This window comes from Nelumbo lutea, chromosome 8, assembly GCF_056320005.1.
Source record: "Nelumbo lutea isolate HS-2025 chromosome 8, American lotus-T2T, whole genome shotgun sequence".
NCBI lineage: Eukaryota > Viridiplantae > Streptophyta > Magnoliopsida > Proteales > Nelumbonaceae > Nelumbo > Nelumbo lutea.
The window spans coordinates 31,746,775-31,760,421 of record NC_142691.1 but is presented as its reverse complement, the minus strand read 5'-3'; the positions used below and the strand labels follow the sequence as shown (position 1 = coordinate 31,760,421).

Sequence of the window (13,647 nt, the reverse complement as noted above, 5' to 3'; positions counted from 1 at the left end):
TGAGCAGAGGAATGACCACCAGCGTCGTTGCCGCCGCCTTTGCCTTTGCCCGCCTCCGGAAACGTTGCCGGAGATAGGAGGAGGCATTGCCAGAGTTTGCCGGAGGCGGTGGTGGGTGGTGGCGCTAATAACTCAATTGCAAGAGGAAGAAGATGAACGATGTTTTTGCCCTTAATTGCTATTATTTTTAAAAAGTTATCCTATTTTTGAAATTTAAATAAAAGTATTAGCTTTATTGGTATTGGACCCAAAAGTTGCCTATAATCCCTTTTTTTAAAGTGCTTTTCAAGAAAATGTTCTTTTTTCAGAAAAAAAAAGTTCTTTTTCAAACTCATTTCATAAAAGTTTGAAGTCATTTCTATTCATGCATTGACAGTTGACTGAGGACGAAGGTGACTGCCGGTATTCATTCCAGAATACCATGCCCAACAAGGGAAATTTGGAGTTGGATTTTCAAAAAAGTCAGTGTGAACACTAAATTCACAGAAGGTGACTGCCGGTATTCATTCCAGAAGAAAACAAAGCGAGCACTGAGGACGAAGGGTTAACTTTTGAATTGGGCAAAGACAGGACAGAGGGTCTCAGATATGTCAAAAGAAGCCTGCATCTTTCAAAGCTAGTAAGACTCTTGAGAAAAATAAAAGAGCAAAAACAAATAGCAGGGCGGCAGCAACGCGTGCAGAGAGCAGGAGGCAAGAGCACTACTACACTAGACTAGGTATGAACACAGAGAAACCGCTTAGAAATGTCGAAGCTGTCAGCTCTTATCATAACAGGTACAAGGTGTACAAATAAAGGCAACAGAAACAGATTTCTTGCTTTTTCGCAAGACTGGTTCATTAAAGGTGAGCATACCGCCATACTCATAACCTAAGTTTGGTGCTTTTGATTGATTCTGGTGTAATGGGTAGTGTTCTCAGAGACTTCTTGTGCTTGCACTTGTTCTTTCTTTTTGTTTGGGTTCGTAACGGTTCTGGGTTGAGCTCCGATGGAGAAGCTCTGCTTTCACTTCTGAAAGGTTTGACAGTACCACCTTCAATTATATCGAGCTGGAATTCGAACGATTCCACGCCTTGTAACTGGCAAGGAATTGAGTGTGATGAGCTCAAACAGAATGTAATCACTCTGAACTTGTCGGGTATTGGGGTTTCTGGTTCACTAAGACCGGAGATTGGCCAGTTGAGATCGCTCAAGACGATGGACCTGGACACTAACAATATCTCAGGTTTGATACCGCCGGAGCTGTCGAATTGTAGTCTTGTCGAATATTTGGACTTATCTGCGAATGGTTTCAGTGGTGAAGCGCTTGGGTATTTAGCAAACTTGAGGAACTTGAGGTATTTAATGCTTTTTGATAATTTCTTGAGTGGAAAGATACCAGAAGCCTTGTTTCAGATTCCACACTTGGATACGATTTACCTGCAGAATAATGGATTCACAGGTTCTATCCCGTCGAATGTAGGGAACATGACTGAACTTGTTTCTTTGTGGGTCTTTGGTAGTCAATTATCGGGTAGCATACCAGAATCTATTGGGAATTGTACTAAATTGCATGAACTCTATCTTACTGACAACCAGTTGGTTGGTTTTTTGCCTGAGAGCCTAAACAATCTTGAGCTACTTACCGTCTTGGATGTCAGTTCGAACAGACTCGAGGGCAGGATTACATTGGGTTCAGGAAGTTGCAAGAATTTACAGAAGTTGGTTTTGTCTACCAACCGTTTTATTGGAGAAATTCCAGCAGGTCTGGGCAATTGCAGTAGCTTGAATTGTTTTGCAGCTCTTAACAATAGCTTAACAGGTAAGATCCCTTCTTCCTTTGGTTTACTTACTAAACTTGAGATACTTTACCTTAATCAAAACAATTTGTCTGGAGAAATACCACCTGAGATTGGGAGCTGTAAATCCTTGAAGGTGTTACTGTTGTATACCAACCAACTACAGGGTCAAATCCCGAGTGAGTTGGGATCATTGAGCTATTTAGAGGACCTTGAGTTGTTTTCCAATCAATTGACTGGAGAGATTCCAATAAGCATTTGGAAGATTCCAACACTTAAATACATCATGGTTTATCAGAACAATTTATCTGGGGAATTACCTTTAGAGATTACTGAGCTCCAACAACTGGAAAACATATCTTTGTTCAGCAACCATTTTTCTGGAGTCATACCCCAAGGGTTGGGAATCAATAGTAGCTTGGTGCAGTTGGAATTGACTAACAATAGGTTCTCTGGTGAAATCCCGCCAAACCTCTGCTTTGGAAAACGATTGAGAGTTTTGAATATGGGTCTAAATCAATTTGAAGGTAACATACCTTCAGATGTTGGGCGTTGCTCATCCTTGAGAAGACTGATTCTTAAGAAAAACAATCTTACTGGCCCCCTTCCTGATTTTGTGCAAAACTCAAACCTCTTGTTCATGAACATTTGTGGAAATAAAATAAATGGAACAATTCCTTCAAGCTTGGGGAACTGTACCAATCTTGGAACAATTAATTTGTCCATGAATGAACTTACAGGGTTTATACCTCAAGAACTGGGAAACCTTGCGAACCTAGAGCGGTTAAATTTGTCTCATAACAATCTTTTAGGTCCATTGCCTCCACAGATCTCAAACTGTAAGGACTTATCGGAGATGGACCTGGGGTTTAACTCATTAAATGGTTCAATTCCTTCAAGTCTAAGAAGCTTAACTCAATTATCCAATTTGGTACTGAGAGAGAATAAGTTCAATGGGGGTATTCCAGATTTCTTGTCAGAATTTAAAAATCTTCTAGAGCTGCAACTTGGAGGAAATCTTCTTGGGGGTGAAATCCCTTCAACAATTGGATTGTTGCAGAACCTAGTCATTGCTTTGAACCTCAGTGATAATGGACTGATGGGGGAACTTCCATCAGGGATTGGGAAGTTGAATAAGATTGTATGCTTGGATATATCTCACAACAATCTTTCAGGAAGCTTGGAAGTTCTTGGTGCACTTGAGTCATTGACGGGTGTAAATGTTTCATATAATCTCTTCACTGGTCCTGTACCAAATACATTAATTAAGTTGCTAAAGTCCTCTCCTTCATCATTCCTGGGGAACCCAGGAATCTGTGTTCCTTGTCTTCTTGGGGATGGCTCAAGTTGCAGTATGAACAGCACTTGTAATCATCGGTCTGGTGATCAGAAAAGCTTTAGAGTAAAGATTGCATTGATAGCTCTTGGATCATCACTATTCTGTATTCTAGTGATTCTCCTGTTAAGTTATGTATTTTTCATGTCTAGAAGATCAAAACCAGAAGTTGAAAGTTCTTTTTGTGAAGCTTCAACTTTCTTACTGAATGAAGTGATGGAGGCCACTGATAATCTGAATGAAAGATTTATCATTGGCAGAGGAGCCCATGGGACTGTTTACAAAGTAGTATTGGGTCCAGAGAAATTGTATGCTGTAAAGAAACTTGCATTTTCACACCATAAAGGTGCAAGTGGGAGCATGATTAGGGAAATCCAGACTGCTGGGAAGATCAGACACCGAAATCTGGTGAAATTGGAAGATTTCTGGTTGAGGAATGACTACGGATTGATCTTGTACAAGTACATGGAGAATGGAAGCCTCCATGATGTTCTGCATGAGATAAAACCACCTCCAGTTCTCAAGTGGGAAGTGCGTTTCAAGATAGCACTGGGAATTGCCCATGGATTAACTTATCTTCATGATGACTGCGATCCTGCTATTGTTCACCGAGATATCAAACCAAATAACATACTACTGGACATGGAGATGGAGCCTCATATCTCTGATTTTGGCATTGCCAAACTCCTAGATTCTTCAGCCTTAGATCAGTCCATCACAGTAGCAGGCACCATTGGATATATAGCACCAGGTCTGCCCTTTGGATATTAGCTTTATTTCTTTTTCTTATCCTTTTTATTCCTTTTCATGCTCTCTGGCATTTCACTTTCTTTACCTTAATTTTTCAGCCTTTTTATCTTGAAATTATTTATAAAATTTTCATTGACTCTGGTTTGTAACAGAGATTGCATATAGAGTGGCAAAAAGCAAGGAATCCGATGTCTACAGCTATGGTGTGGTTTTGCTTGAACTAATAACCAGAAAGAAGGCCTTGGATCCTTCATTTCCCAAGGACACAGGCATTGTCCATTGGGTAAGCTCAATTTGGAGTACAACCGAGTCCCTCAATAGGATTGCGGATCCAAGCCTCATTGAAGAATTCTTGGATTCCTCTGTCCTAGAGGAAGCAGCAAATGTGCTGTTTGTAGCACTGAAATGTACAGCACAGCAGCCAAGTGAGAGACCCACCATGAGAGACGTGGTGAAGCAGCTAACAGATGCAAAGTCCCAAGTTAGAAGGAAAAGGAGTTAGTCTTTGTAGTCTGTGGGTAACTTGAACTTTGTTTTCCTTCTTGCCACTTTAAATTATGTTTTTGTGTTTAACCAGTTGATATATTATTCTATGACAGCCACATAATTCCTAGTAAAGGTTGAAAGTGAAAAAATTCCAACAGAAGCTTTTGCCATTATAGATAGACCCACATTTTGGACAAGAATTTAAACTGACTTTTGGCCCAGTTAATCGAGATGGGTCTGCTCCTCACAGAGCACGCTTAATACCAACCTCACAGGCACAGTGTAGCCTTGCATTGAGAACATCTGTCGTACTTGATGTCATCATTCATGGGAAGATTTTCAGCTGCAATGCACGGTGAGGTTGGTGCGAGGCGCGCTCTGTGAGGAGCAAATATGAATTCCAGTTAATCTCTTATCCTTATAGGTGATAACTGTTGAATAGTGGGTCCTGATACAGATGGCATGTTATAGAGCCCCAAATAGGCTTCATTTGTTTGCTATGAAATTCCAATTGCACTAGAACATATGCATTGGTGTAGAAATCAGAAATTCTTATTTACCTTTAGTACAGATTTTACTTTGCTTCAGGTTTTATTTTACTTAGTGTACTACAAACATACAAAACAAAATAAAATTTAAAACAAAAATCAATCAAAATTTGCATTCAACACCGGTGCATATCAAATTATATTTTAAACAAACTAGGCCATAATATCCAAGCAAACACATTAGCCTCTTCAGACACGAGTTCAGAGCCTAGCCCATTTTTACCAGAACTGTAAGGTATCTTCAAAGCAAATCTCATGCAAACATTATTAGGATCAATTATTCCAAAATTTGTAGTTGATCTTAAGAACACCAACACATATTCTTGAATGTACAGAGAAAAGTTTGCAGATCTACCCATTTAGATCAGATTGGCTCCAGAGTTTGCTGAAACAGGAGCCTAGTTTAACTATTTAGTTGAAAATTAATGGTCCAACTAGTGAAATTGTTTGTTTAAGTTTTAATATCAGGGGTTCTGCTTGTTTATTTCCTTAAAAAAGATAGAAGCCAATATTAATATGAGAACAGAAAAAGAATATGAAGAGTTTACTTTCACATACCTTGTATTCTATGCCATGCACGTTATTTAAATTCAGTTTTTTCTCCTGTATTTGTCATTCATGGGGAGATTTTCCCAATCTGCAGCTGTAGTGTCCTGTGCATAGCATTTGCTCAGTGTTTTTTGTGCAGCCGATCCATGCTGCAATGTTCAGTTATTTAATCAATAGCAAAATTTTGGAAGAAAAAAAATAAAATTTTGAGCTATTAAAGAAAAACAAATTGCCAAGTTTTCAATTATGAGTCCTTTTTACGAAGGAAATTGAAACTCTCTTTTGAGACTTTAAAAGAAAAGAAAATTACTCAATAACCGTCCAATTTACTCAGTTTTAATAACTAAACAAGAGACCCACATATGCGACCAAAAACAATGATCATGGCTAGGAATCACACTTTAAGAACCATGGTGTATGTTTCCAAAGGGACCGAATGGGGTTGGTGCCTATTCATTCAACAATGGTGTAAGATTACGTCTATGAAATATGGTATTTGGATAGTGCAAATCAAGGCAAGTATCCATTATATAATGGAGACCTGTTAGATGCATGGACTTTGTTAAAAAAAAAAGGCAAATTAAGAGTTGTTACGAGTGCAGCTTAGGTAGGATTAACCCAAATTCAACCAAAGATTTTGCATACATTGGGCTTGAGTTTTTGAACTTCAAGTTGGGCTTAGGCAAAAAAACTCAAGCCTAACCTAAATTAAGGTTGGGCTTGGGTTGGGGCCTTAGGTAACTCCAGCCTGATTCGACCATTTTGTGCCCACCCAACATTTTGTGATATACATATCTACATATTATCAATATATTCTACATAGAAATTGTGCAACAAAGCTCAACACATCCAATCCTAAGCCCAACCCACTCGGATTAAGGCTAAGTTGGTAAGAGAAAAGTTGTAATTTTCAATGATTACTAATAATTTACTAATATATAACAAAAATAGAATGACAATAATTACTGATAATTTACTAACTCAGGCCCAACCCCAAGCTTAACCTAACATCTTGGGCTGGACTTGGGCTTAGGCATATTGAACTTTATAGCGCAATTTCCAAGTAGAACATATTGATAATACATAGATATGTATATCATAAAATGTTGGCACGAGATCAAATTGGGCCGGATCGCACTTGAACTACCTAAGGTCTCAACCAAAGCCCAACTTGAGATTGGATTAGCCTTGACTTTGTTGGCCTAAACTCAACTAGAAGTTCGAAAACTCAAGCCCAACTTATGCAAAAGCTTTGGCTGAACTAGGTCAGGCTCGGGTTAGGCCCACCCAACCTAAGCTACTCCCCTAGCTCCTTTTGCCTCAAAATTTTTTAACAAAAATCATGCATTGCACAAATTTCAATTTATAGTTATTAACAATAATATTAATTACTAGAAGAAGTAATGTTTTATGGTTTTTTAATTATTCGCATATAGATAGTTAATGATTAATTTTAAATTTTATAATTAATATTTAAAAATATTAATAAATTTATAATTATAGTTAATAGTTCTTAATTATGAATTAATAAAATTAATAATTCTTAATTTGTAAAAATATCACTATTATTAACAATAATATTCAGTAATATTAATTACTAAAAACAATAATATATTTGGTAATTTTTAATAAATCATGGATATAAATAATAGCTTTTAAGTGAATTTTGGTATTTTTAATTAATCCTAAAAATAATTAATTCATTTTGGTATGGATTATAATAAAATAGAAAGAAATTATTAATTATAAGCAGTAAGTAATATAGCATTCAAAGTAAATAGGTCGGGTCGGATTAATGAAAACAGAACCATACCAGATTCAAAATAAACCACATCACTTTAGTTAGAAGTGGGGAAGTGGGAATTAGTTAAGAGTATAAAAAAAGTTAGTTGTGAGAGAAGTTTTAGGAATTAGGAAATTGAAAGGTTTATTAAATAATTGAATATTTGGATTAGAAAGAGTAAGATAGGGAGAATGAGAGTTTTAAGAGCAATAAATTAGGAGTATGGAGAGGTTTTAGGAGAGAGATTTTAGGGATGTTTTTAAGGAGATGTGTCAATAGGAATGCTTTTTTTTTTTGGGGGGGGGGGGGAGAGAGACATGAGTTGAGCTAATAAGGAGATGTGTCAAAAGGAATGCTTTTTAGGGGGGGGGAGGGAGAGAGAGAGAGATGAGTTGAGCTAATTAAGGAGAGTGGTTGTGTGGGTATAGAGAGTTAGTAATGGAGAGAGAGCAAATTAATAAATGGAGATAGAGGGTGCGGGCATGCCTTAATAGGAATGGTGGGAAGGAGAGGGAGAGAGAATTAAGGAGGGTAGCATGGGGGGTTTGGAGCAAGGAGAGGCATGGTGAAGTGGACCACATTGCTATATATATACATACATATATATATATATATATATATATATATATATATATATATATATATATATATATATATATAGATAGATAGATAGATAGATAGATAGATATAGATATAAATATACTTGATGCCAAAAGTATCCATTCTATATATTATAGGTAATTAAATTTTTGTAATGAATCTTCTATTTGAATTAGGAAATTGAATTACAAAGATAGAGTGGATACCTTTTTTATAAGTAGCCATGTGTTTAAAGTTAACTTATAGTGGATATTTTTCTTCTTATAGTTAGCCATGTATTTAAAGTTAACACTTTTCTAATAGTGAAGTTAACTAATTTCACTTTTTTGAGAATAGATAGAGACATGTCCGAATGAAAAAAAAACTTCTATTTGAAAGTGGAAAATACCCTCTTGTTAAATACTATTGTTTGAAAAATTGAATGCCAGGTCTCAAAAGCACATTGGTGTTTGGGTTAACGAATTTAATGTTGACTATTCTTGGACTTTAATAAAAACTGAAAATTATAATTATAAAATTGAAATAGAGTTATAATAATAAAAACTGAAATAAATAATTTAAGATTTATTTTTCCTTAAAATTTTAATAAATACTAAAAAAATAAAAATAATTTATTTTATCTACCTAAAAATGATTTATATGTAAAATATTATTATTTAAAAAATAATCTTTGTTTATATAAATATATATAAATAAATTTCCCAAAAAATTAATAAAAATAGAAAATTATTACCATAAAATCTGATATAAATAATTTAATATTTATTTTTCTTCTAAAAATTTCATAAAAAATGAAAATTATAAAACTAAATTATTTTATCTACCTTAAATGGTTAATATGCTTTATTTTACAATTATCTGTTAAAAATGAAAAATATTTATTATTTGAGAAATGGAGGTATTATTTATATAAATTTACTAAATAAATAATTTTCCCTGAAAAGTTAATAAAACTGAAAAGTGATAATTATTGTATGATGTGTACATGTTCTAAAGTCTTTGTCATGTGTTTAAACTTTATTCATAGATAACTCATCTTTAGATTTAATATTATTAATGTATTTATGTGATATGTATGCATTTATCTATCTAAGCGTTTCTATATCTTTCATTTGTATCCATGTGTTTTTAAAGTGTATTCATATCCAATATTTGTATCTGGGTTGTCCAATGCGATACTTGATACCCATACGTTGATCCTTGGCTATAACCCATTGAAAAATATAGGAAGGATCAAATGAAGTATAGAAAAATTGTATCCTAAATAACAAGGACAATTGTTTTTCTTTAAAGAAAGTTACATGTGGGACATAGCACATGGTGATCCAAAAAAATAGGGGAGTGAATTCTCTCACTGGCCTTAGTTAAAACCATTGGAAATGTATATGTTGTATGAGCACCATTAAAGAAAGGGAAAAAGTAATCAAATACACTGAATTTTAAATCATTCGACAACATGTTTTCACATACTCAAGGTTATCATCCTTCCCATTACTAGTTATTGGAGCATCAATCACACAAAGAGCATTGCTTATTCAACTCTATGCCATTTGTAAGAACCTACAGGCTGTAGTTTCCATAGTTGGAATAGACGAGGAACCAAAAATCATGTGCTAAAATGATTTAAATAACATGTCACACTATAATGGACATCATCACAACTAAAATATAAAAGTAACTAGAGAAAAAAAAAGAAAAGAAAACATTGTTAATTAAGCTTCTCATTTTGGGGAGAGAGAGAGGAGCAAGTTTGCAAGCAAAAATTTTATCTACACTCTACCATACATTGAGGTGTAAAATTGGTCCCCGGCACAACCCAACACGGATTAGGCAGCTATAGTGATAGTCTATGCTAGGCACAACATGACCCCCTAGGCTGGGTTGAGCTGGGGCTTTTGGTCTATGGCACAACATAGTTCGCAGCCCATGTGGGCTTGTGCTAACATGGCTATTGACTTGGTACAAGCATGACTGGGGGTTGATTCGAGCCGAGCCGAGCCGAATAGTACCAACCTCAAGCATGGCTCGAGACTATTCTACAAGGCTCGAGCTCGAGTTCGGCTCGGCTCGAGCTCGATTTTAAGAAAAATATTTTATAAAAATAAAAAAAATATATAAAAATATATTTTTTATTTGATATTTAAAAAATTAAGAATTATAATAATTATAATTATAATATTTTTATTATATATATATATTATTTTCTATAATTTTATTATATATATTATTGTTATACTATATAATATTATATATATATACTATATATATATATATATATATATATATATATATATATATATATATATATATATTCGAGCTGGCTCGCAAGCCTCACGAGTCGAGCTCTAATAGGCTCGAGCTCGAGCTCGGTTTCAACTGAGTCGAGCCAAGCTCGAGCAGCTCGTGAAAAGCTTGGCTCGTTGCCACCCCTAAGCACGACACACCTCATGGCCTAGCATGGCCTGAGCATTTTATAAAAATACTCCAACAATTATAAATAAATATTTGGGGGGTATTAATTTGTGTATTTTACCAAAGGGGGTGAAATAAAATAACTAAAATGCCAAAAACTACAAACAACTAGTTTAAAGGGGGGCATTTCATGTAAAGTGATAAATAAACATATAAATAACCAAAATACCCCTTTAAATAACTCAAAAAACTAGTTTAGGAGGGTATTTTGGTTAACTCATTTATTTTTAACCCCTATAAATACCCTAATCCTTACCCATTTTCACCACAGATTCACAACAACAATCAAATACAATCTCTCATTCTCATACTCTCATGTCATACTATTCTACTCTCAACATGGAGGCCTAATCGAGTGTCTCAAGTTGAAGTTGGAAATTTCAGAGACTTAAAAGCTTTGCATTCAAGTTGAAAGACCGAAGTAGTAGACTGAACTCCAAGGATCCAAGTGCAATTATCGGGTTAGTTGGATTTTTATAAGATTTTAATATTTATTAAAATGGCTAATTTCTCTTTTCAAACCCAAATTGGTGCTGACCTTAATAATTTTAGGGTACCAAGAAAGAAAACCAGTGATCTTTGAAATTATTTTACCATAAAGGATGTAGCGGAAAATAGCATGAGAGCAGTTTGTAATAAATGTAAACATGATTTTTTTTTCTATCAAAGTAATGTTGGCACAACCATTTGAAAAGACATTTATAAAACTATTAGATGTCCAACATAGGAAAATTTGATATTTTAGCTTGGTGGAAAGCATAGGAAAATAATTATATATCCTATTCTTGTTACTGTGGCACGTGATGAAATATTAGAGATGTGCATTTGTCTTAAAGATTGATTTGATGTAGAAGATAGACTGCAAGATAAAGGAAGACATGACAAATCATCCAATGCATCACCACTTAGTGGGATTTGAAGAAAAGTTTTAGATTTATGATTTGATATTTTCATCAATTTTATTTGTACCTTATAAGTTAATTTTTTTTCAACTTCATTGCAAATTTTTATTTTCTATTTTGTTAAAGCATTTTTTTTCAATTTTATTTAATCATTTTATATTTTTATTGTATTAATTGATTATTCATATGGTATAAAATTTTAAGATGAGTTATTTTTTTAACTCCTAGTTAATGTCAGAGATTTGATTTTTAGCTCCTAAGTCCCCAAGTCTAGGAGAAATTGGCTTCTCTAATTGGTTCTCTATTTGTTGGACTATTAAAAGAATTGAATTTTACCCTAGAAAACCTAGCATGGTTAAACAATTTTAGGTAATTTACAATCCTACCAACAGTAGTATATGAGCACCAGGTTTTAGTCTAGTATTAGATGCAATCCAATTTGATTCTTGCATCGATCAAATCAGCTAGAACTAGTCTAGGCGATTTGAGCAAATTTTCACTAGTTTTTGAGAATTTGGTTTTCTCTTGATTGGGCCAATGATCTTAATATTTTTTATATTATTTCTTCCATTATTTATTATTTCTTTGCGGTAGATTCAATGGTTGAATGGATGGAGAGTAGTGGCAATCAAATTCCTTATTCATTCAAGATGATTTCACATAGGGTGAGTTCCTATGTTCTTTACAAATTGTTATTAATTTTGGTTTAGAGAATTATTCGGCCCAAGGCCCATTAGTTTATGTTTAAGTTAAGAGTGTTAGTTTTTATAAGTAGTTGACTTACTAAGGGCATACTTGTCTTTGTATTCTGCTTTTATTTGTGAATATATAAACTTATGAAAGGAGCGGCCAAACCTAATTTTGGCTTCACCCATTCTTTTCAATCCTTCTCCTCTTTTCTTCTCTACACAAACCTTCTCTTTTCTTTATTTCTCTTCCTTACACAAATTTTATATCAAAAAAGATCTTCTGCACTTTTCTACTTGGTATTAGAGCAAGGTCGTTAAAGATTGTTTGATTTGTTCCATCATTCAGCCCTAGATTAGTTGACTGCATGAAGAGGTAAAGTGTTGATCAAGGACTTTAGGTAAGCCCAGTTTTTGGTGGAATTGAAATCCCTTATAACTAGTCTAGGGTTTAGCACCAAAATCAGCAAGATTTGAAGAAAGGGGAAAAGTCTTGATTTAGTAGAACTTTTCAATTTTGACCTTGGAAGTGGCACTTTGGTTTCTAGGGTTTCTTGAGGTTTTTTGAAGAGGGTGGTTCAAGTTCCAGCTTTTTGGGGACCCTTGGAGGGAGTGACAACCTCTTCTGTTTCTTCTCCTACTCTCACGAAGAAGGGGATCTTTGGAGGAAGGGGCTTCTAAGGTATTAGGAAGGTGTTTGAGGTTTCTAAAGGAGATAAAACTCTTTAATTTCATCTCAAATTGATTTCATAATAAGTTCTTAGAGTTATGGAGGGTTGTGGAGTTTAAAACAAAATTGTAAGTGAAATGGGACTAGGTGGAGGAGGTGTTGGTGATCTCTTTGAGGTTGGGACCATCACTACAATCAAGTTGGATGGTATAAACTAGTTAGAATGATCACAAACTGCAAAGACAGCCATTGAAGTTCATGGAAAATTGGGGTATATCACTAGTGAAGAAAAGAAGCCTGAGACTAACTACTCCCGGTGAGTATAGGAGAAATATATGGTAATGACTTGGTTGTGCAATTCCATAGCATCCCATATAATTAGTAATAACTTTCTATGGGCTAATATAGATAAGGAGATTTGGGATGGAGTAGCAGAAACTTGTTCACAGAATAAGAATGTTGCTAGAGCCTACCAATTGAGAAACCAAGTGATTGCTACTAGGTAGGGATATAAGTTTGTTGCAATTTATTTTTCAACCATTAATACCTTATGGAATAGGAGGTAGATCATTTTGAGACTATGGTTTGGGAAAGTTGCAAAGATGCATCAACTTATTAGAAGCTGGTAGAAAAGAATAAGGTATTTGAGTTTCTAACAAGATTTAACCCCAAATAAGGTATTTGAGTTTCTAGAAAAGATGCATCAACTTCTTTTAGGCATATGCCTTTGTGTCTGGAGAAAAAAGTAAGATGAATGTGATGATGAGGAATCAGGGCCTTGAGTAGTTAGTTATGATTAGCATAGTGAAGCCTAAGGCGAGCGAGGATAAGGGTGGAAATGAACTGAAGAAGGAAGACAAGAAGGATCTAATTTGCGACTACTGCAAGAAACCTAAGCATACTAGAAATACCTATTAGAGGCTTTACCCACACGTTATATCAAGATGACTCAACTTCTCTAGTGTCTGTTACAGTAGTTGTAGTGATGGTCAAATTGGAGAGATATGGGTAGTTTTTAAATCAGAGGGATATATCCAATTCCAACTCATTATCAGGTGCATAGAAAGGTGCAGGTGAATCAGGAGGT

The 13,647-nt window shown here is 34.8% G+C and overlaps 1 protein-coding gene across 1 annotated transcript; it reads left to right on the top strand.

The window, feature by feature from the left end:
• Positions 1 to 368: 368 nt before the first annotated feature.
• On the top strand, positions 369 to 4,507 carry LOC148843705 (uncharacterized). Its single transcript, XM_088956989.1, has 2 exons — positions 369 to 3,865; positions 4,017 to 4,507. Exons 1-2 carry the CDS (start codon positions 904 to 906, stop codon positions 4,364 to 4,366), a joined length of 3,312 nt encoding a protein of 1,103 aa, XP_088813115.1. The 5' UTR covers positions 369 to 903; the 3' UTR covers positions 4,367 to 4,507.
• Positions 4,508 to 13,647: the final 9,140 nt, after the last annotated feature.

Bases quoted from the DNA above. Each gene is read 5' to 3' on its own strand.
- LOC148843705 (XM_088956989.1), top strand. From the start codon at position 904: ATGGGTAGTGTTCTCAGAGACTTCTTGTGCTTGCACTTGTTCTTTCTT. The intron at 3,866-4,016 runs GTCTGCCCTTTG...GGTTTGTAACAG, and splicing joins CATTGGATATATAGCACCAG to AGATTGCATATAGAGTGGCA.